Below are 25,961 nucleotides of genomic sequence, written 5' to 3'. Positions count from 1 at the left end.
CAGGCACGTCCCTTTGATATGCTCCAGCTTTACGGGAGGCAACCACAATGTTACTACTGACAAACTGCCCCAGTATTATGCCCTGAAATTCCTTTGCTGGTCCCATGGTTAATTACAAACGGATAATGGACAAAGGACTTCAGATGCGTGGCTGAGCGGCGGGGTCTTTACTCGCTGGAAAGATAGATAGATAGACGGGTGGACGGATAGAGATAGAGAGATAGAGATAGAGAGAGAGAGAGAGAGAGAGAGAGAGAGAGAGAGGGAGAGAGAGAGAGAGAGAGAGACCGGATCAAATTCATCTAAGTAGGCTTTATTAAAGGCGACCAGTGCTGCCTCGTAGAATGATTCATCCATGTGCTCGACATGTATGGCCATGTGTATAGGTGTGTAGGTTAGCGAAGTTGTAGAGTGAGCTAGTGCGATGCACCTGCTTTCCTCACCCTGACACATGTGTCGTATCGAACACCGTCGTTTCCTTAGACACGTGTGAGGATCATGTGCTTGCGGGTGGCCCTCGGCGTGCGATGGCCGGCGTGAAGGCAAATGTGGGAACTTCCACGCAAGAGGAGCTAAGCCGTGTGGAGAGCGAGTGATGGTGAACGAGCGCCTAGCACTCTGCTCCACCATGTGAATTATGGGTACATCAGCAGCTCTCAGAAGACAGTGAATCACAACGAATGGGGTTGTTTGTCCATCACTTAATGTAGTACCAGAGAGAGAGTGTGCCACTTGTGCACTATACTGCCAGAGGGGACAAAATGTGCCTGAATCATGTGTCACGTTAAATAATGCAAGTGTTAGTACCAAGTCGTCTCTCCGTCATAGGAAGTTAAAATGAATGAGATCTGGACGAAACGTGGTTGCGTCATGTAGCAGTGGGCACATCGTCTGACACCAGAGGCGAGGAAGGTATCAATGTCATGTCGTGTCCCATTGATACAAAGCGACAACAAAGGTATCTACAAAGAAGGTGAGGCCATAAGTCTCTTGGAATATTTAAGGTGTGTTTATGATTAATTTCTTTTCTTCACCCCTGGAGAGGCAGCGAATGCTGGCAGTTACTGCACCTCGCTGGAGTGGCTGCAGAAGGTGAGTCAGACGAAACAGTTGCGATTGCTTTCGAATGGTAGAAGTGTTCCAAGTAGGTTTGGGCTGCACGGTGGTTTGTTGTACATCACCTCATGAACCAAACACTTAAATGAGTTGCCACCTGAACACGCCTTTATATAAGAGGAATGTTGTTTAATGAATATTCGGTCGCCGTTAAGCAACATTAATCAGGATCCACCTAGTCTGTGTCCTGAATCCGTGTGCCTTCTTCCTCCAATTTGGCTCAAACTCCGCCTCCTTACAGCCTGCAGATAAAGCTGCTGAAAATTTACTTCTGCTTCTCATTCACTTCACCATATAAATATGAAGCGACATTCAACTCATCTTCTTATACATTCTGCAAAATCACAACGCAATGCATGAAAAATGAGGATAGCTACCAATTCGTATACTGCCTCCCTGTACTACGTAGCCGGCCGGAGTGGCCGTGAGGTTCTAAGTGCTACAGTTTGGAACCGTGTGACCGCTACGGTCGCAGGTCCGAATCCTGCCTCGGGCATGGATGTGTGTGATGTCCTTAGGTTAGTTAGGTTTAAGTAGTTCTAAGTTCTAGGGGACTGATGACCTTATAAGTTAAGTCCCATAGTGCTCAGACCCATTTGAACCATTTGTACTACATACCCAACGGATATAATATTCAACTCGATAATTAACAATTACAGTACGTTTATTATCTTTGACATTTCGTGTTCTTAGATTTCAGGGAGCTCTTTCTTCCTCACTGTCCGCTTCGTGGAACACTTTTCTCCACTTTAGCAAAATGATTCAAATGGCTCTGAGCACTATGCGACTTAACATCTGAGGTCATTAGTCTCGTACTCTAAGAACTACTTAAACCTAACTAACCTAAGGACATCACACACATCCATGCGCGAGAGAGGATTCGAACCTGCGACCGTAGCAGCAGCTCGGTTCCAGACTGAGGCGCCTAGAACCGCTCGGCCACAGCAGCCAGCAGCTACGGTTTAAAACACCTCCCAACAGTAGGGCGCTCACCACTTATCGACGGACATCTTTTCTCTGACATGTGTATTTACGGACGTGATACCTCTCCTTCAAGGAATGGGATGTATCACTGCAAGGTGTCATGTTGTTGAGTAACTTCAGACCGGAATTGGCCTCAGTTACGCGTGGTTTGCTTCACAGTTTCCAGTGGGCTCTGTTAGAACACATTCCGTACAGCCCAGATCTCCCACCCAGTGTCAAAGTACTTGCCCGGTCTCCACTTGCAGATCCGAGATTGAGGAGCCTGTTAAGTGGTTCGCAGACGTGGACCTTATTTTCGATAACGCCGGTTACGACAGACTGGTTTACTGCACGAACAAATGGTTAAAAATCATGATGACTGCAATACTATAGCCTGGCAACATCTCTTTGATACACGAAGTAAACTTTTTTGTCACAGGGAAATTGCTACGTTACTTTTTGAACCACCCTCTAACATGATGCCAGTTCTTGCTTTTTCTGTTGTTCATTGAGGTGGGATTTTCGTAAGTAACGTTAATGTAACTCTGAGACTAATAACGGATCGTTTGATGAGACAGTGACATGCTGTAGAGCAGAGTACTGTACGCTTTGAAGTTCACAGTAATGAAAGGATGTCTCGTAGAACTATAGAAAGCGATAGGAAACTGCGGTGCAGATGGGATTTTCTGTTCTGCCGTTCACTGAAAGGCAGAAGATGTCTTTCCTTTTGACAAGCATTACAAGTGTGGCTACAATAAACTATAAATAGAGCGGGGTTCAGACATACAAGTAATGTGGCCCCACAGCTTGTGGCTTGCTGTAGTGGCATCGTGAGCTACCATTCACACAAGACGCCACAGATTCTACGCATTTGCACAGCTTTCAATATGGCGCCAATTGGTTCAAATGACTCTAAGCAGTATGGGATTTAACATCTGAGGTCATCAATGCCCTAGACTTAGAACTACTTAAACCTAACTAACCTAAGGGCATTACACAAATGCATGCCCGAGGCAGGACTCGAACCTGCGACCGTAGCAGCAGCTCGGTTCCAGACAAGCGCCTAGAACCTCTCGGCCACAGTGACCGGCAATATGGAGTCAATTGAAATCATATGGGTGGGTATGAATGTTATAGCGCAGGTTATCAGGTTGGAGCTGTCACAAGGGTTAAGTACAAGCAAGACAAAACCCAAATGCTGGATACGAAAGTAGATTTCACATAGGAATAAATCAGGGGAAAGAAAAGTCTTTATAAAAGAAATAACTCTCAGAGAAGAAATTGCTGTCTCCAATGGCTAACTAACCAACAGCTGGAATAAAATATCATCAGCAGACACGCCACTCTTCCAGTATTTTAGAGTCTTATTGTGTTCGTTCAAATAGGCATTTCTAATAACTAATTTTTAGTTTAACAGCTGCCACATCACCCTTTGGAACTATTTCCTGCATATAATCAACAATTTATACGATTCTTCGTCTGACAAATTATTAAGTTTATGTGACTCGCTTTTTTTTTTGCTTACATGTATTAAGTTTCTTTATTCATTCAAAAATCTTTTAAGAGTATGGGACACGTCACTGATTTGCAAATACACTGCGCACACACACATACACACACAACACACACACACACACACACACACACACACACACAGCTGCAGAAAATCAAACATAGGTTGCTGTTTTTGCCGACCATTGTTTTAACTTTTTTCAGAAACAAAATTTAAAAAAAAAATCACTGAATTCGCATGGAATACAGCAACGATTACTCCAAGGTAACTGCGACGGAAAGCTCAAGTTTCAAAATACTGCACCAGGGAGCAGCGATGGTAGGAAAGTGGCGCAACAAAGAACAGCCAAGATGAACTTTCTGTGGCGTGGCAAAAGTTGCGTCTGTTACGTTGCGCCACTAATAACTGGAAGTTCACAAACGTAAGTGCAATGCAACTGGCGGCCGTTGTGGTCGAGCGGTTCTAGGAGCTTCAGTCCGGAACCACGCTGCTGCTGCGGCCGCGTGCTCGAATCCTGCCTCTGGCATGGATGTGTCTGATATCCTTAGGTTAGTTAGTTTTAAGTAGTTCTAAGTGTAGGGGACTGAAGACATCAGATGTTAAGTCCCATAGTGCTTTGAACCACTTGCAACTGCAGTATGCCACTAGTTGTGGCGATAGCTTTGTTGCGTGTGGGAACCCGGTTTAAAACTGCATCGCCACGGAAGTGTGGCCACGTCGCAGATTGGGGATGAGCAGTTGTCACCGTGAAGTGCTATGGGAGATATGGCGCCAGAGAGAACACTAAATCAGGCTGCTGGCATTCAGTGGTGGGGGATGCGCAGGGCCCTTCCGGCACGACGTGCTGCTCTCACCTGGGAAGTGGAGTGCCTTCAGACAGACGGCGAAGTCCCTCCTGCTGGCGCCGGGGTGTTCTTCCGGGGCGAGGCGGGGCTCCAGCGGCAGATCTCGGCTAGCGGGGCCGCAGGGCGCGTCCGCAGACACCGACACCGTCTCCACCTGCAGCACAGCGCCAGCGCCATCACTGTCCCCACTGCACACCAGTCGAAACAGCGCTTATGCAACTGCTGTATCTGCCGTAGCAGAGATAAAACGCGAACGATGTTCCTCATCTGCTTTTATTGGGAAAAAACTACACTACTGGCCATTAAAATTGCTACATCAAGAAGAAATGCAGATGACAAACAGGTATTCATTGGACAAATATATTATACTAGAACTGACATCTGATTACATTTTCACGCAATTTGGGTGCACAGATTCTGAGAAATCAGTACCCACAACAACCACGTCTGGCCGTAATAACGGCCTTGATACGCCTGGGCATTGAGTCAAACAGAGCTTGGATGGCGTGTACAGGTACAGCTGCCCACGCACCGTCAACACGATACCACAGTTCATCAAGAGCAGTGACTGGCGTATTGTGATGAGCCAGTTGTTCGGCCACCACTGATCAGACGTCTTCAGTTGGTGAGAGGTGTGGAGAATGTGCTGGCCAGGGCAGCACTCGAACATTTTCTGTATCCAGAAAGGCCCGTACAGGACCTGCAAGATGCGGTCGTGCATTATCCTGCTGAAATGTAGGGTTTCGCAGGGATGGAATGAAGGGTAGAGCCACGGGTCGTAACACATCTGAAATGTAACGTCCACTGTTCAAAGTGCCGTCAATACGAACATGAGGTGACCGAGACGTGTAACCAATGGCACCCCATACCATCACGCCGGGTGATACGCTAGTATGGCAATGACGAATACACGCTTCCAATGTGCGTTCACCGCGGGGTCTCCAAACACAGATGCAACCATCATGATGCTGAAAACAGAACCTGGATTCATCCTAAAAAATGACGTTTTGCCATTCGTGCACCCAGGTTCGTCGTTGAGTACGCCAACGTAGGCGCTCCTGTCTGTCATGCAACGCCAAGGGCAACTGCAGCCATGGTCTCCGAGCTGATAGTCCATGCTGCTGCAAACGTCGGCGAACTGTTCGTTGAGATGGTTGTTGTCTTGAAAAAGTCCCCATCAGTTGACTCAGGGAATGAGATGTGGCTGCACGATACTTTTCAGCCATGAGGATAAGATGCCTGTCATCTCGACTGCTAGTGATACGAGGCCGTTGGGATCCAGCACGACGTTCCTTATTACCCTCCTGAACCCACCGATTCCATATTCTGCTAACAGTCATTGGATCTCGACCAACGTCAGCAGCAGTGCCGCGATACGATAAACCGCAATCGCGATAGGCTACAATCGGACCTTCATCAAAGTCGGAAACGTGATAGTGCGCATTTCTCCTCCTTACACGAGGCATCACAACAACGTTTCACCAGGCAACGCCGGTCAACTGCTGTTTGTGTATGAGAAATCTGTTGGAAACTTTCCTCATGTCAGCACGTTGTAGGTGTCGCCACCGGCGCCAACCTTGTGTAAATGCTCTGAAAAGCTAATCATTTGTATGTCACAGCATCTTCTTCCTGTCGGTTAAATTTCGCGTCTGTAGCACGTCATCTTCGTGGTGTATCAATTTTAATGGCCAGTAGTGTAATAAACAACATTGCGGATATCGACAAGCCAGTAGAAGCAAAATACAATTTGAGCAAAAAACAAAGTATGGATGCCACTTCAGATCTTATAATAGAAAAAAAGGTTTCTTCACAAGTCTCTCGCTCGAGAAAGTCAACCAAAGGAACGACGGAAACAATAGTACTAGAGAGTGGTCGGCACAGCAGTACCACAAAGCTGTCCAGGTTGGTCACACCAGCATTACATGACACTCTTGAGACAGTCAGAAGCTACCACGCAATTCGATGCGGGACTACCAGCAGACGAGACGAGTTGATATTGTGGCCGAGATGGGAGATCCCTACAAGTCTGACCGGTGGTGTTCCAGCTTATAATGCTGGTTGGCGGGTGGATTTTCTGGGACTATTTTCGATCGCTTGAGTGGCGTGGGTAAACTAGACCGCTTGTACGTCGCGACCTCTGACGCTGCTGTCAACCTGCGGTTAAAGCTCTGTGTAGGAAAAGTACGGCCAACTTGCCAGTGTCCGCCATTTTGGACCCATTGCGCCAATGTTGATACATTGACTTCTGCGGCATATTTAACCTTGTATATTAATAGAGTGGGCTCAACCGTCTATTTCACTATTAAAATTGATCAGTGGCTTCAAATGGAACACGTCAGATATTTAGCAACAAAAACTCTCAACAAATGTAAACTAAATAGGTCGAAAATCACTTGTTGTGGCGAGCATGAAACACAGTTTTTTCTCTGCTACCCTTTATTGATGGCAAAAGCAGATTTCGCAGTTCTTGTTGCGGTATAGAGTTTGAACACCTGTTTTCGTAATTAGCTTCAAATTGGTCCTGTCCAACAGACAGCAGGACGGGAGGAAACCAATATTAGTTCGCAAGTGCAAGGAAAAATCCATCGCTAATTTAAAGCTCTGTATCGGCTTACTTCTTTCGGTACTACGAAAATTCGCCCAATGTCTCTTTTTTTTATACGAAATAATGCCTTGGATTCAGATATGTATGCGCGGTACATTAGTAAATAGAACTGCATGCCTATGTGATTACGCATGCTTCATATTTTTGTCAGATCTATCTGCAAATCGTTCTATGTCATTAAGAGAATTATTAAAAGTACATTAGAATATTTCTAAAATGTGTACGAATAAAACTACACTTACTATGATCAAAAGTATGCTGTAGCAAACAGTAACAACTCAATTTATATTAATATACTGTATATTTGCGGCTCTGTTGTAAAAGTAATAGTAATCTCCTGGTAACATTAATGGTTACTGAATGAAGGTAGGTTAGGTACTTACCTACTGCAATTTTTTTTTCTTTTTTGTACATTACATTATGTGGAACAAAGTACAATTTATTATTGTGAGCATCGTAAATATAAGATTAAACCATACTGTACAGTCAATCAGGTCAAATTTTTAACAGTCAACTTTGTACGGTACCCACTGACTATTTTTCGTTTTATGTGCTAACAGTGGCAGTTTTACCTCTAAGATTTCTATTTTGTAATTAAATTACCGTTAAACCATCTTGTCAGTTCTCCTGACTTTTTTTTATGCTGTTCGAATGGACTGGAAATTAAGTAACAGAAATGCAAAAAGGAGACAAACACGAAAGTCTGGAAATGAATAAAATTAACTGAATGGTTAAGTCGAGTTTCTTCAACCTTTAACATTGCGACCAATATTCTCCTTCTTGTTGCATCTCTCACTACGAAAGGAATTCTGCACAGTTTTCCTTCCTTTTCGCTTCGAAATTAACAACCAAAAGCAGAGGACTGAGGCATTATTCTACTTAAAACTTCGAAGATACACAACACTTCCTATGTTTGAAACGTAACACATAGGCCCACGATGGCTGCTAATGTCACGTGACGTGGTTTCAGCCAATCCTGAAGTGCGGAGGCGGCAAACGCAGGGGAAAAGGATGGCCCTACTTTCCTTTATACGGAGCTTTACCTGCGCTGCTCGGCTAGCGGGCCCTGGCGACCTTTGGCTGAGACACGAAGCTGTGTTTTCGTCACCGGCAGCGGCCTCGATCGCATCGTAAACATCTGCTTTGGTTTCACTTGCTGTGATGAGGGCACCCCGGATCTCTGTTTTGTCATGCGTGATGCCGATGTCGCAGGCTGGCGAGACGGACGCAGTACATATGATCCTCTTTGTTACGCCGTTTCACGAGGTTGTATACTACATTAAGCGACAAAGGAACTGGTATATCAAGCGTATTCAAATGCAGAGATATGTAAATAGGCATAATACGGCGGTGCAGTCGGCATCGCCTATATAAGACAACAAGTGTCTGACGCAGTTGTTAGATCGGTTACTGCTGCTTCAGTAGCAGGTTACCAAGATTTAAATGAGTTGAAAGTACTGTTATAGTTGGCGCACAAGCGATGGGACACATCTTTCCCGAGGTAGCTATGAAGTGGGGATTTTCCTGTATTACCATTTCACAAGTGCACCGTGAATATCAGAAATCCCGTAAAACATCGAATCTGCTGCAAGAACAGGATAAACAACGACTGAAGAGAATCCTTCAGCATGACAGAAGTGCAACCCTTCTGCAGATTTCAGTGCTGAGCCATCAACAATTGTCAGCGTCCGAACCATTCAAGGAAACATCGTCGACATGGGTTTTCGGGGCCGAAGGTCCACTCGTGTACCCTTAATGACTGCACGACACAAAGCTTTATGCCTCGCCGTCAAAAACTACATTTGATTGTTGGTGACTGGAAACATGTTGCCTGGTCGAACGAGTCTCGTTTCAAACTGTATCGATATGATGGACATGTACGGGTATGGAGACAACCTCATGAATCCATGCACCCTGCTTGTCAGCAGGGGACTGTTGAAGCTGGTGGAGGCTCTTTAATGATGTAGGTCGTCGACACTTGGAGTGATATGGGCCCCTGATACGTCTACATACGACTCTGGCAGGTGACGCGTACGTAGGCGTCCTGCCTGATCGTTGCAGCCATTCGTGTCCATTGCGCATTCCAGCGGACTTAGACAATTCCATCAGGACAATGCGACACCCGGCACGTCCAGCATTGCTACAGGATGGCTCCAGATACACTCTTCGGAGCTTAATCACTTCCGCTGGCCACCAGACTCCCCAAACGTGAACATTATTGAGCATATCTGGGGTGCCTTACAACGCGCTATTCAGAAGAGATCCCCATCCTCTCGTACTCTTCCGGATTTATGGACAGCTCTGCAGGATTCATGATGTCACTTCACTCCAACACAACTTCAGACATTAGTCGAGTTCATGCCACGTCGTCTTACGGAACTTCTGCACGCTCGCGGGCGTCCTACACGATATCAGGCAGGTGTACCAGTTTCTTTGGCTCTTCAGCGTGTAAGGTGCGGCCAAATGAACTCCAAGATTCTGATACCAGACAGCTTCGCAAGGGAATGGTGTAAAGAGGATGGAGTAGTGTCATTCAGCTACTGCGGTTGTGTCATTTTCAGTGTGAATCACGTCTTTCTCTAGTGAATGTCGTGCATATGTCGTTGAGGAATTATTAAAAATGGCAGATCGCCGATAGCGACACAGCGATCTTCCCGCGTCCACTATGGGCTTGGTTAACATGATCCCGTGCCGGTCCATAAAACGATTTACTCTTGCACTCGGAATTTCAGAGAAATTAGGTGTGCTTTGAAAAAGAAATCTTCTGTCGCCCTCCCACTGCAGCAGAGCAGGAAAATGTGACTGTAGTAACGCTAACCATTCAACAGTCTCTCAACACTAACACACGCGACGGCCCCATACTTATCGGACCAAAGTGCTCGCGAAACTCTTCACCACGATCTAAAGATGTATTATTATAATGTTGTGGTGACTCAAAAATTGAGTATCAAAGGTTTTGAAAACTGGTACCAAATTATACCAGGACATTCTTCCAAATGTGCACTGCACAGGTGTCATTCTCTTTACAGACGAAGCCAATTTTAATCTTTAGTGTGCAGTAAATAAACAAAATTTTTGATACTGGTCTGAAAACTTCCCCACCGAGACTTCGAAATTGCTTCACTACCTTATGGAATTTAAGTTAAGCTCAATTTAATCAGGATAGAACAGTATTGAACTGTGTGAATGCGATAAGCCTGCTTTGTGAATGAAAATTCCCTTAATACACGCACGTTTTTTACTATCCAGATCAGTGAAGCTAAATCAGGCCGGTGTGAGAGAGCTTTTCAAGTATTAGATTCCACAAAAAATATTAAAAGTTCTCAGCCGGAAAAAGCCATAGAAAAAACATCTGTACACCTCGTAACCACAAGCCGCACTGAAAATCGTTTTTTTCGGTGGAAGGTGAGTAACAGTTAAAAGAAAGGATTTATGTGCGTAAAATTTCACTCTACTATCGTAACCTTGCATACACCAGTTACTACCAAGCCTCACGCTAAGCTGTATAAAGTCTGAAAAATCCACACGCACACATAATTCATAAACGAACCCTGTTTGTGGTGTTTATTAGTTAACCTTCACATAGAATTTACAAACTGGTTGTTTCTTTTAGAATAGCTAGTTCAAATGTTGCTATAATCAATCTCACGTGACAAAATGTTCACGTTCGCGAGTAAGGAACACGCCGCACGGAATTTAGTGCTCTATATTTCACACGTTGCATTAAATCTAACTATTTTCCACACTTTAAGACACTTCTTTAACATTTTGATACCGGAATATCACACTATTAATAATTTTCATCGGAGTACCTACCAATACGTCTGATCACTGTGATGTCTAAGCCCCGACTCTACTGGTCTCTCTACACAAAAGAAGTTTCTAGTGCCCCAAAACACGCGCGAATGTGATAATTTTTGGTTGCCAGAGGAACATTACAGCCAGTCGGGAAGCAGCAGTAAACCCGCTCAACTCGCGCAAATGTACAGAACCAATCAAAATTTGTCACTGAATCATTAAATTAACGTGAACAAATTTTGAAAATTCATAAACATGAAATTAACTCTCTCTTGACGAAACTACTTTAGCGAAACTGTAATCTCATTTCCAGGGAACCATAAACTGACGGAATACGAGTAGTTTATAACAAATTCCCCGTTACGACTGACTAACACACACGATATTCTCCAACATTCCTCACGAGACCAGCTGCTACAATGTATAGTATAAAAGTTTACGTAAAAGATTATTTTACTTTCACACCTTCATTCACTCTCACCACTAAGTGCAATTATAAATATATTTAATAAACAATTAGAAAATTAAACAAACAGAAATGCAAATAAAAATGAAAAATTGTGACTGCAGTTCAAACAGCGTCTGCCAGCTAGTGACCTTTACCAAACCGCACAGTAACTACGTACAAGCGGACACCTGTCCTGTGCGTGACTCTTACTGCATGTCTGTCAACAATCAAGATGTAAGGCGCTACGCCTCACGACGTATGTTGGGCAGAATAACTTAAGCTACAATACAACATAACCAAACAGGCAAGAAGAACTTTAGACGTTCCTTAAAGAGGTGGCATGAACATTTATGATGCAGAGGAGGCGAAAATGCCCAATCCTAGAGGTTGATGATGATGATGGTGCAATATCCCACACATCTCGTCGTTCACCTGAAATACTGAGAGACATGTTTCGCGAGCACGTTCATACCTTACGAGATGATACTGAGTGTCATTCACGAAGATCATACTTGGCACTCTGCGACCTTTTCCTGTGGGTGTACTCTATAATTCAAGATGTTTGAGTGTCGCCCCAAATCATGGAAGCTTTTAAGGAAGTTGTAACAAACGGGGTTACTGCATTCCGCCCGAGATAATGCTGAGTCATGGTAACCTGCCGAGAGAGACTCAATCAGTACATCAACAATGGAGGCCACCATTTGAGTGATGTATTGTTTAAAACCCGTTAATGTAGACTGTTTCCATCAACAGAATTTTTCAACAGAAAATTATTGGTACCTCGCAAGGTTTTGTTTTTATTCATTCCGAAAATAGGTAAATTCTTTCTGGCGCACCCTATATTTTTAAATTACTTTAATGTGAGAGCAAGCCGTGGTTCATAGCTGAAGGGTATTCATTTCTAAGAAACAGTTAAAGATCAACACTGCTGGCCACTGAAACTGCAGCAATGTGAAGGCGTTACGCGACAAAGGCCAACAACGATCGCCGTGCTGGCAGTCTGCTATGCTCCGTACGCCACCGCGCTTGCTGTGTGGATACACACCAGCCCTTCTCTTGCTGCAAACAAGTCCATTTCCTAATTCTAGGCTGTATATCCTGCACAGCCAAACGAGCTCTACGTCTGTCCTCTCGGGCGCTAGTGGCTTGGGGCCATTGAGGTCCTGCATGAGTATGGCCCTCCCGATACCATCAATTCCATACTCACCTGGCAGTCTTGGGACTTTGATCAATGCGAGCAGCAACCACAGTCTCGATATGCTCTACTGGTTAACGTTGCTGCCTTCTGGTCAAGAGAACCCGGGTTGGATTCCTGGCCTCATCATTTCTTCATCAACAAATGAACTTATATGTCGGGCAATCACAGCTAAGGAACTTGTACGTAATGTGAAAGACAATCAAGCAATTTAAAATCAGCAATGGCAAAACAGTGTATATTAAACTGACTGAAAGTCCGAATGCGCAATAGCTGTTTATTGAGTTTTTCCGATATGACGGCCGGTTTCATACCATGAATGTATATCTTCAGGTCATACAAAACTAATATTTCATGAGCCACGACTTCCAAGGTGGAAGTCCCGATAGAAGCATCTCAATTTCATTATAAAACCTTGGATGAAACGGCAGGTGGGCATTCAATTCGAACTGCGCATGATCAATAAAACACAATCCTCAAAGTCAGCGGGGAAAACGAAGAATTAAAAGACACCCAATCCTTGTGAATCCTCAACATACTAAAATACACTGAAGAGCCAAAGAAACTGGAACACCTGCCTAATATCGTGTAGACACTCGCGAGCGCGCAGAAGTGCCGCAACACAACATAGCATGAACTCGACTAATGTCTGAAGTCGCGCTGGAGGGAACTCACACCATGAATCCTGCAGGGCTGTCCATAAATGCGTAAGAGTACGAGAGGGTGGAGATCTCTTCTGAACAGCACGTTACAAGGCATCCCAGATACGCTGAATAAAGTTTACATCTGGAATGCACATTGGGGATGAATGGATGCAGGTGGTCAGACAGGATAATTACGTACTTGTCACCTGTCAGCCTCGTATCTAGACATATCAGGGGTCCCATATTACTCCAACGCACCATTACAGAGCCTCCCGCAGACTGAAAAGTCACCTGCTGAGATGCAGGGTCCATGGATTCATGATGTTGTCTCCATACCCGTACAAGTCCATCCACTCGATACAATTTGAAATGAGACTCGTTCGACCAGGCAAAATGTTCCTAGTCATCAACAGCCAAATGTCAGTGTGGACGGTCCCAGGGGAGGCCTAAAGCCTCGTGTCGTGCAATTATCAAGGCTACACGAGTAGGCCTTCGGCTCCGAAAGCCCATATCGACAATGTTTCATTGAATGATTCAAACGCTGACACTTCTTGATGGCCCAGCACTGAAATGGGCAGCAATCTGCGGAACGGTTGCACTTCTGCCACGTTGAACGATACTCTTCAGTCGTCGTTTTTCCCTTCCTTGCAGGGTCTTTCACCGACTGCAGCGATGTCGGAAATATGATGTTTTACTGGATTCCTGATATTCACGGTACACTGGTGAAATGGTCTCACGGAAGAATCCCCACTTCATCGCTACCTCGTAGATGCTGTGTCCCATAGCTTGTGCGTCGACTATAACACCAAATTCAAGCTCACTTAAATCTTGATAACCTGCCATTGTAGTAGCAGTAACCTATCTAACAACTGCGCTAGACACTTGTCGTCTTATACAGCCGTTTCCGATCGCAGCGCCATATTCGCCTATTTACATATCTCTGTATTTTAATATGCATGCCTATACTAGTTTTTTTGGTGCTTCGGTGTATACTTGCAGGCGTCAAGAAGAACTGCACGTTGCAGCGCTAGCCACATGCTCAAACAGCGCGGATGCCCATCTGCTGTTTTTCCGTATATGACGACCGGTTCATACCATGGAGGTATATCTTCAGGTCATACACAACTAATATTTCATGTGCCACGACTTCCAAGGCGCAAGTCCGGATACAAACATCTCATGTCATTGTAAAACCTTGGATGAAACGGCAGGTGGGCAACACCTGCACCTTGGAAGTCATGGCACAGGAAGTATTAGTGTAATATGACCTGAACATATACCTCCATAGTATCAAACTGGTCGTCATACAGGGAAAGACTCAACAAACAGCTATTGCGGATTTAGACTTTCACTTAGTTTAATAAACACAACTTTAATATATCTAATTTTAAATTGTTTCATTGTCCTTCACATTAATTCATCTCATTAGGGGAAACTGGCGAGACTGGACTGTGCAAAAATTGGGAAATCGTACGAGCGCTGATAACCGCGCAGCTGGGCGCGCCCAACAAACAAAACATCAGCATCTACATCATCTCGATACGCCATGATCCTCCTCCTGTCAAATTCCAACACGTCCTAGTAGACGCAGCTGGGCGCGCCCAACAAACAAAACATCAGCATCTACATCATCTCGATACGCCATGATCCTCCTCCTGTCAAATTCCAACACGTCCTAGTAGACGTCGTACAGTGTCTGTTAATAGTTAGGGGCAAGTGTGCTCGTCTAACAATTGTCTCGATAAGCATCTGACTATATCCAAGCATGTTTAAACAGGCGCTGATACGTATATTTTACAATGGTATTATCTGTCGTTACTTTGAAGACATTCTGCAATGGCTCAAACATCAAAGAACCTCTGTATGCCGCTAATGCCCAGTTACTGTCCTTGTACAGGCGACAACGGAACTGAATGGTAGATAAGTTTACTCAAACAGGGCTGACAATGCCACACCACCTGAAAAGAATATCGTAAGATGTTAGCGCAGGCGCAGCTTCATTCTTATGCAGCGTAATTTACCATGCGTTTACAAAAGTGACCCTATTCCACAATAGTGACGCCTCAAAGACCATCTCACTTCGGCAGAAATAAAATAAAAATCTCGGCTAGTCTTAATAACAAAATGTTTATTTGTTATTACTTCAGAAAGGTATCATACGGGAATATTAATGTGACTAAGGTAATGAAAATAGAAACTTCAAAGAACTTATTTATTAGAAAATATGCTGTGACAAAACCTCACAAATTACTGAAATACGAACCATCTGCTACAGTTAAGATGCTCGATGCCTGTATCAGCAACATTAAAAAAAAAAAAAAAAAAAAAGCAGAAATGTTACTAATCTGGAGTATTAAACAACGACTTACTAACTCTCGATTGCGCGCTAAACATGGGACACAAACGTAAACAAAATGCTGTGTATTCATCTCAGACAGTGGCTCTGCTGCACGGTTCATAGGAAAACCTAATCATCTGCATAACACCATAACACATCAAAGCGCGAGGAAAAGAATAACACCTTACCTTGTATTACTGTCTGTCTATTTACAATATGCCCCATTATAATGCGGACTGTGTGTCGTGGCATTAGACCGTATCCGTAAATAAATGAGAACACACGATGGTACTTGCAAACAGAACGTCATCAGCATGTTATGCCCTTAGAATCCTACCGTCAGTATGTAACATGCAGTGCCTTTTAGTTACATACTGTTATACGTACACTCAATTCTTAGCTATGCCATTCTGTTTTGGGGACCAAACGCAGAAAATATGAACACAATTTTCAAACTCCAGAAAAGAGCTATAAGAATCATAACCAAAAACGATAGTCGAGCTCATTGTAAAGAATTATTCAAAACACTTGGGATTTTAACTGCTCCGTATCAATATCAGTATATTCAGTTGTATGTATAAAAAATAACATTGGTAATTACTGCAGAAACAGTTCTGTCCATGAGCTAGACTCAACTTACATTAGCCAAGAAAAGATAAGCATAAAACTCAAAACAGCATTCTCTATCAAGGAATAAAATTACATCTACATCTACATCTACATGATTACTCTGCAATTCACATTTAAGTGCTTGGCAGAGGTTTCATCGAACCACAATCATACTATCTCTCTACCATTCCACTCCCGAACAGCGCGCGGGAAAAACGAACACCTAAACCTTTCTGTTCGAGCTCTGATTTCTCTTATTTTATTTTGATGATCATTCCTACCTATGTAGGTTGGGCTCAACAAAATATTTTCGCATCTCGCCGCGACAAAAAACGTCATTGCCTTAATGACTTCCATCCCAACTCGCGTATCATATCTGCCAAACTCTCTCCCCTATTACGTGATAATACAAAACGAGCTGCCCTTTTTTGCACCCTTTCGATGTCCTCCGTCAATCCCACCTGGTAAGGATCCCACACCGCGCAGCAGTATTCTAACAGAGGACGAACGAGTGTAGTGTTAGCTGTCTCTTTAGTGGGCTTGTTGCATCTTCTAAGTGTCCTGCCAATGAAAGGCAACCTTTGGCTCGCCTTCCCCACAATATTATCTGTGTGGTCTTTCCAACTGAAGTTGTTCGTAATTTTAACACCCAGGTACTTGGTTGAATTGACAACCTTGAGGATTGTACTATTTAAGGAGTAATCGAATTCCAACGGATTTCTTTTGGAACTCATGTGGATCGCCTCAAACTTTTCGTTATTTAGCGTCAACTGCCAATTGCCACACCATACAGCAATATTTTCTAAATCGCTTTGCAACTGATACTGGTCTTCTGATGACCTTACTAGACGGTAAATTACAGCATCATCTGCGAACAACCTAAGAGAACTGCTCAGATTGTCACCCTGGCCATTTATATAGATCAGGAACAGCAAAGGTCCCAGGACGCTTCCCTGGGGAACATCTGACATCACTTCAGTTTTACTCGATGATTTACCGTCTATTACTACGAACTGCGAACTTCGTGACAGGAAATCACGAATCCAGTCGCACAACTGAGACGATACCCCATATGCCCGCAGCTTGATTAGAAGCAGCTTGTGAGGAACGGTGTCAAAAGCTTTCCGGAAATCTAGAAATACGGAATCAACTTGAGATCCCCTGTCGATAGCGGCCATTACTTCGTGCAAATAAAGAGCTAGCTGCATTGCACAAGAACGATGTTTTCTGAAACCATGCTGATTACGTATCAATAGATCGTTCCCTTCGAGGTGATTCATAATGTTTTAATACAGTATATGCTCCAAAACCCTACTGCAACCCGACGTCAATGATATAGGTCTGTAGTTCGATGGATTACTCCTACTACCCTTCTTAAACACTGGTGCGACCTGCGCAATTTTCCAATCTATAGGTACAGATCTATTGGTGAGCGAGCGATTGTAAATGATTGCTACGTAGGGAGCTATTGTATCAGCGTAATCTGAAAGGAACCTAATCAGTATACAATCTGGACCTGAAGACTTGCCCGTATCAAGCGATTTAAGTTGCTTTGCAACCCCTAAGGAATCTACTTCTAGGAAACTCATGCCAGCAGCTGTTCGCGTTTCAAATCCTGGAATAATCCATTCGTCTTCCCTGGTGAAGGAATTTCAGAAAACTGCGTTCAATAACTCCGCTTTAGCGGCACAGCCGTAGGTAACAGTACCATCGGCACTGCGCGGCGAAGGTATTGACTGCGTCATGCCGCTTGTGTTCTTTACAGTACAGTAAATTACCAAAAGAGCTAAAAGAAATTGCAAAAACACACTTATTTAAAAAGGCATTAAAAAGTAGCCGTTATGCAATACATTTTATACACTGATAAAACAGAGTAGGGGCTTGGTAAAAAAAAAAGTTATACAAATAAATAATAATGATGATCATAAAACATCTAACATTCCTGATAACACATTCACACTGTTTTTTTTTCGTCTTTTTTCCTTCTCTAGAAGAACTTACCCTCGAGCTATGCATTGCACAATACTAACACCTCTTCCTCTTTCTGAGCACAACATCTCATTATAGGGGGATGCTGACTCAGTTTTTCAAAATAGCAAATGAAAAGTTGTGGTACAGAAAATAGCCCAGAGATCACCAGTGTGTGTGTGTGTGTGTGTGTGTGTGTGTGTGTGTGTAGTGAGTGAAGTGTTATGAAACAAAGTGTGTATAGTGCGTGCAGTGACTGAGAGTGAGATACGAGTGAAAAGTGTGGCATTACATTGTTCAATTTGTAAAAAAAAAGTATTGTATACCAGGAGTAAATCTAATGATTGTCTGTAAATGTATGTGTGTACGAATTAGCTAATTTTAAATAGGTCTAAACTTGTAAATACTTTGACATGTCCTATATCCTTGTATAAAGAGAACTACGGATGAATAAAGCTGCTGCTGCTGCTGCTGCTACTACTACTGCAGGACTGGTCGAGGGGAGAGTAGCGGTGGGGGTGAATACGCCCCGTCTTCCTCTCTAAAGTGTGCCATACCATGCCTGCGTTGCGTGCTTCCACAGAAGCAGAACTGACATAACGGTCGTAGGGATTGATGGCCTTATTGTTGTGGTGATATCGTATTTAAATCCCTGTATGCACCGGGATTACACTCTTCATTCACAATTAAATTACAAGCAATCCACAACAAAAAGCAAATTGGAGTACGCAAAGCATTTGGTTCTGGATACGTCGGAGTTGTTTGTTGCGGTTCGGTATATTACGCAACTACAGTTAAAAACATCCCCCACCTACAAAAAATGGCTCTGAGCACTAACGGACTTAACTTCTGAGGTCATCAGTCCCCTAGAACTTAGAACTACTTATACCTAACTAACCTAAGGACAGCACACGCATCCATGCCCGAGGTAGGATTCGAACCGTAGCGGTCGCGCGGTTCCAGACCGTAGCGCCTAGAACCTCTGGGCCACCGCGGCCGGCCTCCCACCTACGCCTGCTTTGATATAGTGAGCGCATGATACACACTACAGGTAAAACTACATGTATGTATTTTGTGTGTATGTGTAGTGTATGGTTTGTGTTGGATGATGATGATGATGATGATGATGATGATGATGATGATGAGAAGGGAGAAGGTGAAACCCGGTGGCGGCAGTTAGCCTACTCATTGCGAATGGCACCAAGCGGGCCGAAAAGCTTAGCGTCTCCATCCGACGGATGGACACATTTCACAGCACTATGAACAAGTGTTCAGTTCATAGTGCTGTGAAATGTGAGAAAAAATCGAAAATGGGCGTTTATAAGAAGACGAACAACACCAAAAATGCAACAGGAGCGTAATATGTAGAAAATCGTCCACGCAACTTGCCACTGAAGATGCCCTGCAGAAAATAAAGCTGAAACGCTTATGGCATGAAATTGTGTTTCCTTCAGCTGTTGTCAGACGGTCCATAAAGTAAAAATTATCAATATACCGTAATATTACACGCAACTGAGGAAGACAGGACTACAAACGTTGAAGATGTGAATATACTGTGTGCTTACAATCGGTGGGGCTAGCTGTAACTCAATGGTACGTGATCGCAAATTGTCTCGTGATCTGTGCTATTTTTTTCAGGATTGTTCAATGTGAGGTTATAACCATTCTCTTCTCTGATACTTCCTGTGCACATCTTACCCTCTCCTGGATACTGCTGTTGTTGGTACAGCGATACTAATTAACATTAACAGCCCGATTTTAAGATCTTTGCTGGTTCTACCTGGAGTCTGAAATCTAGTGAATGTAATAACGCAACGGATAGCGGTAGCTGCACCACTAAGCAACACGTTCTGTACAGAGGACGGTAACCGTCTGTCTGATCATGACCAAAATGGAAATTTTATTTGATATTATTCTATTAACGTTTAATCAATCCTTCTGCAATCTTTATATTTCAAGTTATTCTTTGCAATGGGATTCAACACAATCTGCATTTAGCGTTGAAATGGAGTGGACGTCTGGTTAGATTGACTTGAAAATGTGGTTCTTTATAATAACTACATTTAATGATCAAAACACTACCTTCAACATCAGGTGATGTAAATATGACATTGATTCTAAGGATGGTGATCACGTTTGGGATAATGACAGTAGTTATGAATTTTGCGTTATTTGGCCTTCTACATACAAAAGGGTACCTTCCGTCACTCTATGCGGAAGGGGTGCAGATTAAATTCAATGTCATTTCAAGTAAGAGCATCCAAAATCACAATCGCACAAAAACACGTAAAAACTACGGTAAGGAGGTAGGGTTTGCGCGTAGTAGATATTGCAACTAACTGCACCATCCTGCACTGTAGGAAAGCAAAACAAAACAGAGTCCTGAGGGGCATTGCACACAATTTACGTTACACGGTATAAGAACATCATTGTATCTTTATCGTTTAGCGAAGCAAATTGTTGTGGGCGGACTCAGGAAATAAAGCCTACCGCGAAGTTTAAAATTCGAGAAAAATTAATGAATATAGATTTCACAGGTTACTATTCCAGACCAAGGGATTGAAACAAACTGCATGCACAGGCAGGGAGTAGCCAACTCACAATGGTGGCATCAAAGAGTAACTGTTAAAATTCACAAACGCAACCCACCGAAAATTGCTAAATTATTAGTTAAAGCGTGGCTGATGGTCATCAGAATTACTGTACAGTAATCCAAGAAATTAAATAATATCTGGATCATTATCATACTTATGTACCTCGTGAACTACTACTACTACTACTACTACTACTACACACATGGCCAAACCTCACTCACAAAGAATAAATTAAAATCAAACAATAATTCTCACGAAAGGGGGTATCAGATTTCGTAGAAGGCGGTAAACATTACTAAGCTCTAGTGCGTCCTGATACCTCAATGGGCTCAGAACAAATTCCACGCTCCCACGTGGCGAGCACTGTAGATGCATCACAAGTCACCATAAAACTATCTGAAGTTTATAAAATAACTGAGTGAAAATACTATGCCTCGGCTTCTATTCTCTTTAGCGACCAAACACCCAAAATATCTTAAACACCTAGTTGTACATCTGCGCTCACAGAATTGGTGCAGACATGTGCTCATGACCACACCACAACGAAAACTGGCATAAAATTTAACTTTATCCCACAAACGTTTATTAATTAGGCAATAACTAGACATGTCATCTTAAGTGAACAGATTTTGCTCACAGTTATTCCACGAAGAGTGTGCACAGCTGGTAGCCAACACTCATACTTATTGTTCACGACCACAACTTATCAATTACTTTATAACAACAAAATTATGACAGTCAAATTGTTTTCCGGAACTCCCCCAACTAAACTGACTCGAAACGATGCATGGCGAATGCTGTCCACGATAATGCAACAATTTTTTTTATTTTTTATCTAATACACTCCTGGAAATTGAAATAAGAACACCGTGAATTCATTGTCCCAGGAAGGGGAAACTTTATTGACACATTCCTGGGGTCAGATACATCACATGATCACACTGACAGAACCACAGGCACATAGACACAGGCAACAGAGCATGCACAATGTCGGCACTAGTACAGTGTATATCCACCTTTCGCAGCAATGCAGGCTGCTATTCTCCCATGGAGACGATCGTAGAGATGCTGGATGTAGTCCTGTGGAACGGCTTGCCATGCCATTTCCACCTGGCGCCTCAGTTGGACCAGCGTTCGTGCTGGACGTGCAGACCGCGTGAGACGACGCTTCATCCAGTCCCAAACATGCTCAATGGGGGACAGATCCGGAGATCTTGCTGGCCAGGGTAGTTGACTTACACCTTCTAGAGCACGTTGGGTGGCACGGGATACATGCGGACGTGCATTGTCCTGTTGGAACAGCAAGTTCACTTGCCGGTCTAGGAATGGTAGAACGATGGGTTTGATGACGGTTTGGATGTACCGTGCACTATTCAGTGTCCCCTCGACGATCACCAGAGGTGTACGGCCAGTGTAGGAGATCGCTCCCCACACCATGATGCCGGATGTTGGCCCTGTGTGCCTCGGTCGTATGCAGTCTTGATTGTGGCGCTCACCTGCACGGCGCCAAACACGATTACGACCATCATTGGCACCAAGGCAGAAGCGACTCTCATCGCTGAAGACGACACGTCTCCATTCGTCCCTCCATTCACGCCTGTCGCGACACCACTGGAGGCGGGCTGCACGATGTTGGGGCGTGAGCGGAAGACGGCCTAACGGTGTGCGGGACCGTAGCCCAGCTTCATGGAGACGGTTGCGAATGGTCCTCGCCGATACCCCAGGAGCAACAGTGTCCCTAATTTGCTGGGAAGTGGCAGTGCGATCCCCTACGGCACTGCGTAGGATCCTACGGTCTTGGCGTGCATCCGTGCGTCGCTGCGGTCCGGTCCCAGGTCGACGGGCACGTGCACCTTCCGCCGACCACTGGCGACAACATCGATGTACTGTGGAGACCTCACGTCCCACGTGTTGAGCAGTTCGGCGGTACGTCAACCCGGCCTCCCGCATGCCCACTATACGCCCTCGCTCAAAGTCCGTCAACTGCACATACGGTTCACGTCCACGCTGTCGCGGCATGATACCAGTGTTAAAGACTGCGATGGAGCTCCGTATGCCACGGCAAACTGGCTGACACTGACGGCGACGGTGCACAAATGCTGCGCAGCTAGCGCCATTCGACGGCCAACACCGCGGTTCCTGGTGTGTCCGCTGTGCCGTGCGTGTGATCATTGCTTGTACAGCCCTGTCGCAGTGTCCGGAGCAAGTATGGTGGGTCTGACACACCGGTGTCAATGTGTTCTTTTTTCCATTTCCAGGAGTGTATAATCAACAGCTCCGAAACAGCAGCGTCCACAACTCACGGCAGCCCAACGCCCAAGTATTGCTGACTTCGGAGACAGCGTCTCCTTGCTCAAACCGCCCAGAGGTGGTCCCCTCCTGTTGGCTGTTGTTACCTGACGCCCACTACTCTCGACTTTGTCGATCTCTTCTGAAGCCTACCGGCAGTCTCTTTGCCTAGTTTTTCCACAGGTTGTACTCTGGACAAGCCTACTATACTCTAATTATCTGTGACTAGTCCGTCACCTTCTATATCCCATCACATCCAAACTTCATACAATCACACACTCATGGAAGGGTATAGATAGGAAGAGGGAAGTGTGACACAAAAAAATAAAACCCATACAGATTCATTTGCATTTCTATAGGCCATTTCTCATCACTCTAAATATAAATACATTTTGTTATGCCACACAGCATCACGATAATGAATCTAGTGACATTCCAAAATTACTCGTATGTCAACTGTTCAAACGGAGCATACTAAAAGTACTCCTTCAATGACACTTAATTTATGGAAAGAAGCCCTGTGGAAATAAGAACCAAAATCAGAACCATCTACCTCTGAATGGGGTGAGGATGAAAAACAAGCCTAGTTCACGATGTACAAATACTCAAACTAGACTCATCCAGTGTTTGGGAATGAAAGTACTTAGCGAGTTGCAATCATATTTACACTTTCAAACCTCTATGAGATTTTTTCTCGCTGATCACGCTGATACTCCTACAAAACGATGAAAGGAAAGAAGTTTACCTCTTACTACATTTTCGCAGTTCGCCGAACAGAATTGTCGAATCAGGAACGACTTTTTAATTTATTGCTCCTTTACTACTCATTTTGTTTGCAACAAATTTTTCAGACAGTATTTATATACGCCGCTGAATGTGCTTGTACAAATATTTCATTTTATAGACATAGTTCCCAAGATATGGCGTTACAAACACTGAGATGGGTGACAAAATACTGCATCATGGATGACGCTTTTAATTTACTACATCTTTATTACTAACCCTGTCCGCAATAAATTATGCTGACAGTTAGCATGTATACCACTGGATGTGGCTGCAAAATAATTGTACGAGACATGGTTCAAAAGCTATGAACGTCATAAACCTTGAGCTGCATGAAAATGAAAATGCAGGACGAAATTCGCTAGAGGTACAGGTGAAATATGTGTACGAATAGGTGTGACATCTGTAAAAAATTCGTGAAATATATGTGACATGTTGAAAGGTGGCTACACTGAGTCACAGCGCCAGAGATTCCACCAAAGATTATTATTCCGCCGCCTCCACTGAGCGCAGTAGTAGTTCAGAGGATGTCGAGAGCAGTCGTTGTTCCGTTGGACGAGAGACTACACGATCTGGGTGTTGACTGAAATGTTGTACCGTTCGGTTGGTGTAATGTATAGATGGAAGAAGATGCAATTGTCGGAATATATTTGAGAAAGGAGATGGGCTTTTGATTTATGATACTGCTGTAATGAAATATTTTCGTCAATATATAATGAGGTAAAAAGGTATTACAGTTTTCTTTAATAGCAATCCCTCTTGCTCACCGGTACTGCCAACAAAGCTTCTGGCTCGTGTTCATTTATTAGACTTGTAATTCTGGTTTCTATGTGCAATTATAGAATTTCTTGTTTTTCAGTTAGTTCATTGTAAATGGTGTTTAAAATATTTTGTCGTATTGAGAAAGAACTGAGTCAGACACATGTACGTTGAGTCACACTACCACACACAACAGTTACACTTGTGCTTTGTTGTTTCGTAGCTTTTATAGTTGCAGAGGACTTAATTAATCAACTGTGTTAATGGAAATTCGTTGTCATTCTTAATTTTTTATTTTATGCAGTTAGATTGCGTGCTAATAATAGTCAGGGCCAACCGGTTACGAGACTCTGTAACCGGTCACACAGCTAGTAAAATTATTGCATTTATTCATTAATATTAGTCTTTTCTTTTTAATTAAGCCCCCTTGCAATATGCATACGGAAGCAAAGCCATGGGTAAAAAGCTCTTCCTAAGCTTCTGGACCGATAACCAGCAAACTTGTTACAGATATTAATTACTACTTGGAAAGAAATACACTGCGGGTAAGAACCAGCAGTGTCCTGGCGAGGGCGAGGGCGATAATGTGGAGAGAGAAGGGTGAGGTAGAGATAGACAGACAACTAGGGGCAAGGAGGAGGTGGACGAAGGTAGGTGGAGGAGGCGATGGAGAGAGTGGGGGGAAAGAGGAAATAGACATTTAGCGAAGAAGAGGACATGGACAGAGACAGAGAGGAAAGGAGAGGAGGAGATGGACAGAGAAGGAAAAAAGGACAGAGAGAAAGAAGAGGAGGAAAAAAGGAGGAGATGGATGAAGAGAGGGGCAAGGAAGACAGATACAAGGGACAGAAGGAGATGGACAGAGATAGGGGTAGGAGGCAACAGACCAAAGAAAGGGGAGAGGAGGAGATGGACGGAGAGAGAGGGATGGAGGAGATGGAGTAACAGAAGACTGGAGTAAATACAGACCCAGAAAACGGTGGTTACCCACGTGGTTTGGTTTATATAGGTGATTATCCATTCCACAGTCTGTGTATATCAGTGTAGTCAGGAAAGACTATAAAACTTTATAAAGTTATAAAAATGGATTTTTGCCTCATTCAGAAGTAGCAACTATCCGTAGTGGACACATGGGCTTACTTGGTCTACGGTGACGTTTGTGGGCAGCGAGCAGGAGAGCAGGTAGGGCTGGGAGCCGGGGTCACCCCCGCCCCACTGCGGCGGCCAGAGCACGGTGGGCTGCGCCTCCAGCAGCACCGTGGCGGAGCCCCCAGATAGCCGTAGCCGGCAGAAGTGGCGCCGCTGGGCAGGGAAGCCGACCCCCAGCAGCCGCACGTACTGGAAGTCGCGCAGCCGGCGGTCGCCGTGCGCCGACAGCAGCCACGCCCCGCTGCCTGGCACCGCCGCCCACTGACGGGTCAGCGGCCACTCAGATGGCGCAGGGCCTGCAGCAGGGTTACAACAGCGTCTCCTGCAGGTCAGCCGCTGCGTCCC

At 44.2% G+C, this 25,961-nt stretch overlaps 1 protein-coding gene across 1 annotated transcript in view; it reads right to left on the bottom strand.

The window, feature by feature from the left end:
- Positions 1–25,961, bottom strand: part of LOC126335110 (uncharacterized) — a 91,491-nt gene that overhangs the window by 41,183 nt on the left and 24,347 nt on the right. Inside the window, exons 2-3 of the mRNA XM_049998053.1 lie at positions 25,608–25,912; positions 4,447–4,591 (exon numbers count right to left, since the gene is read on the bottom strand). Coding sequence (XP_049854010.1) covers positions 4,447–4,591; positions 25,608–25,912 — 450 coding nt within the window. The remainder of the gene's footprint in view (positions 1–4,446; positions 4,592–25,607; positions 25,913–25,961) is intronic.

This window comes from Schistocerca gregaria, chromosome 2, assembly GCF_023897955.1.
Source record: "Schistocerca gregaria isolate iqSchGreg1 chromosome 2, iqSchGreg1.2, whole genome shotgun sequence".
NCBI lineage: Eukaryota > Metazoa > Arthropoda > Insecta > Orthoptera > Acrididae > Schistocerca > Schistocerca gregaria.
The sequence above is the reverse complement of the archived record's forward strand: the minus strand, read 5'-3'. Positions and strand labels throughout refer to the sequence as shown.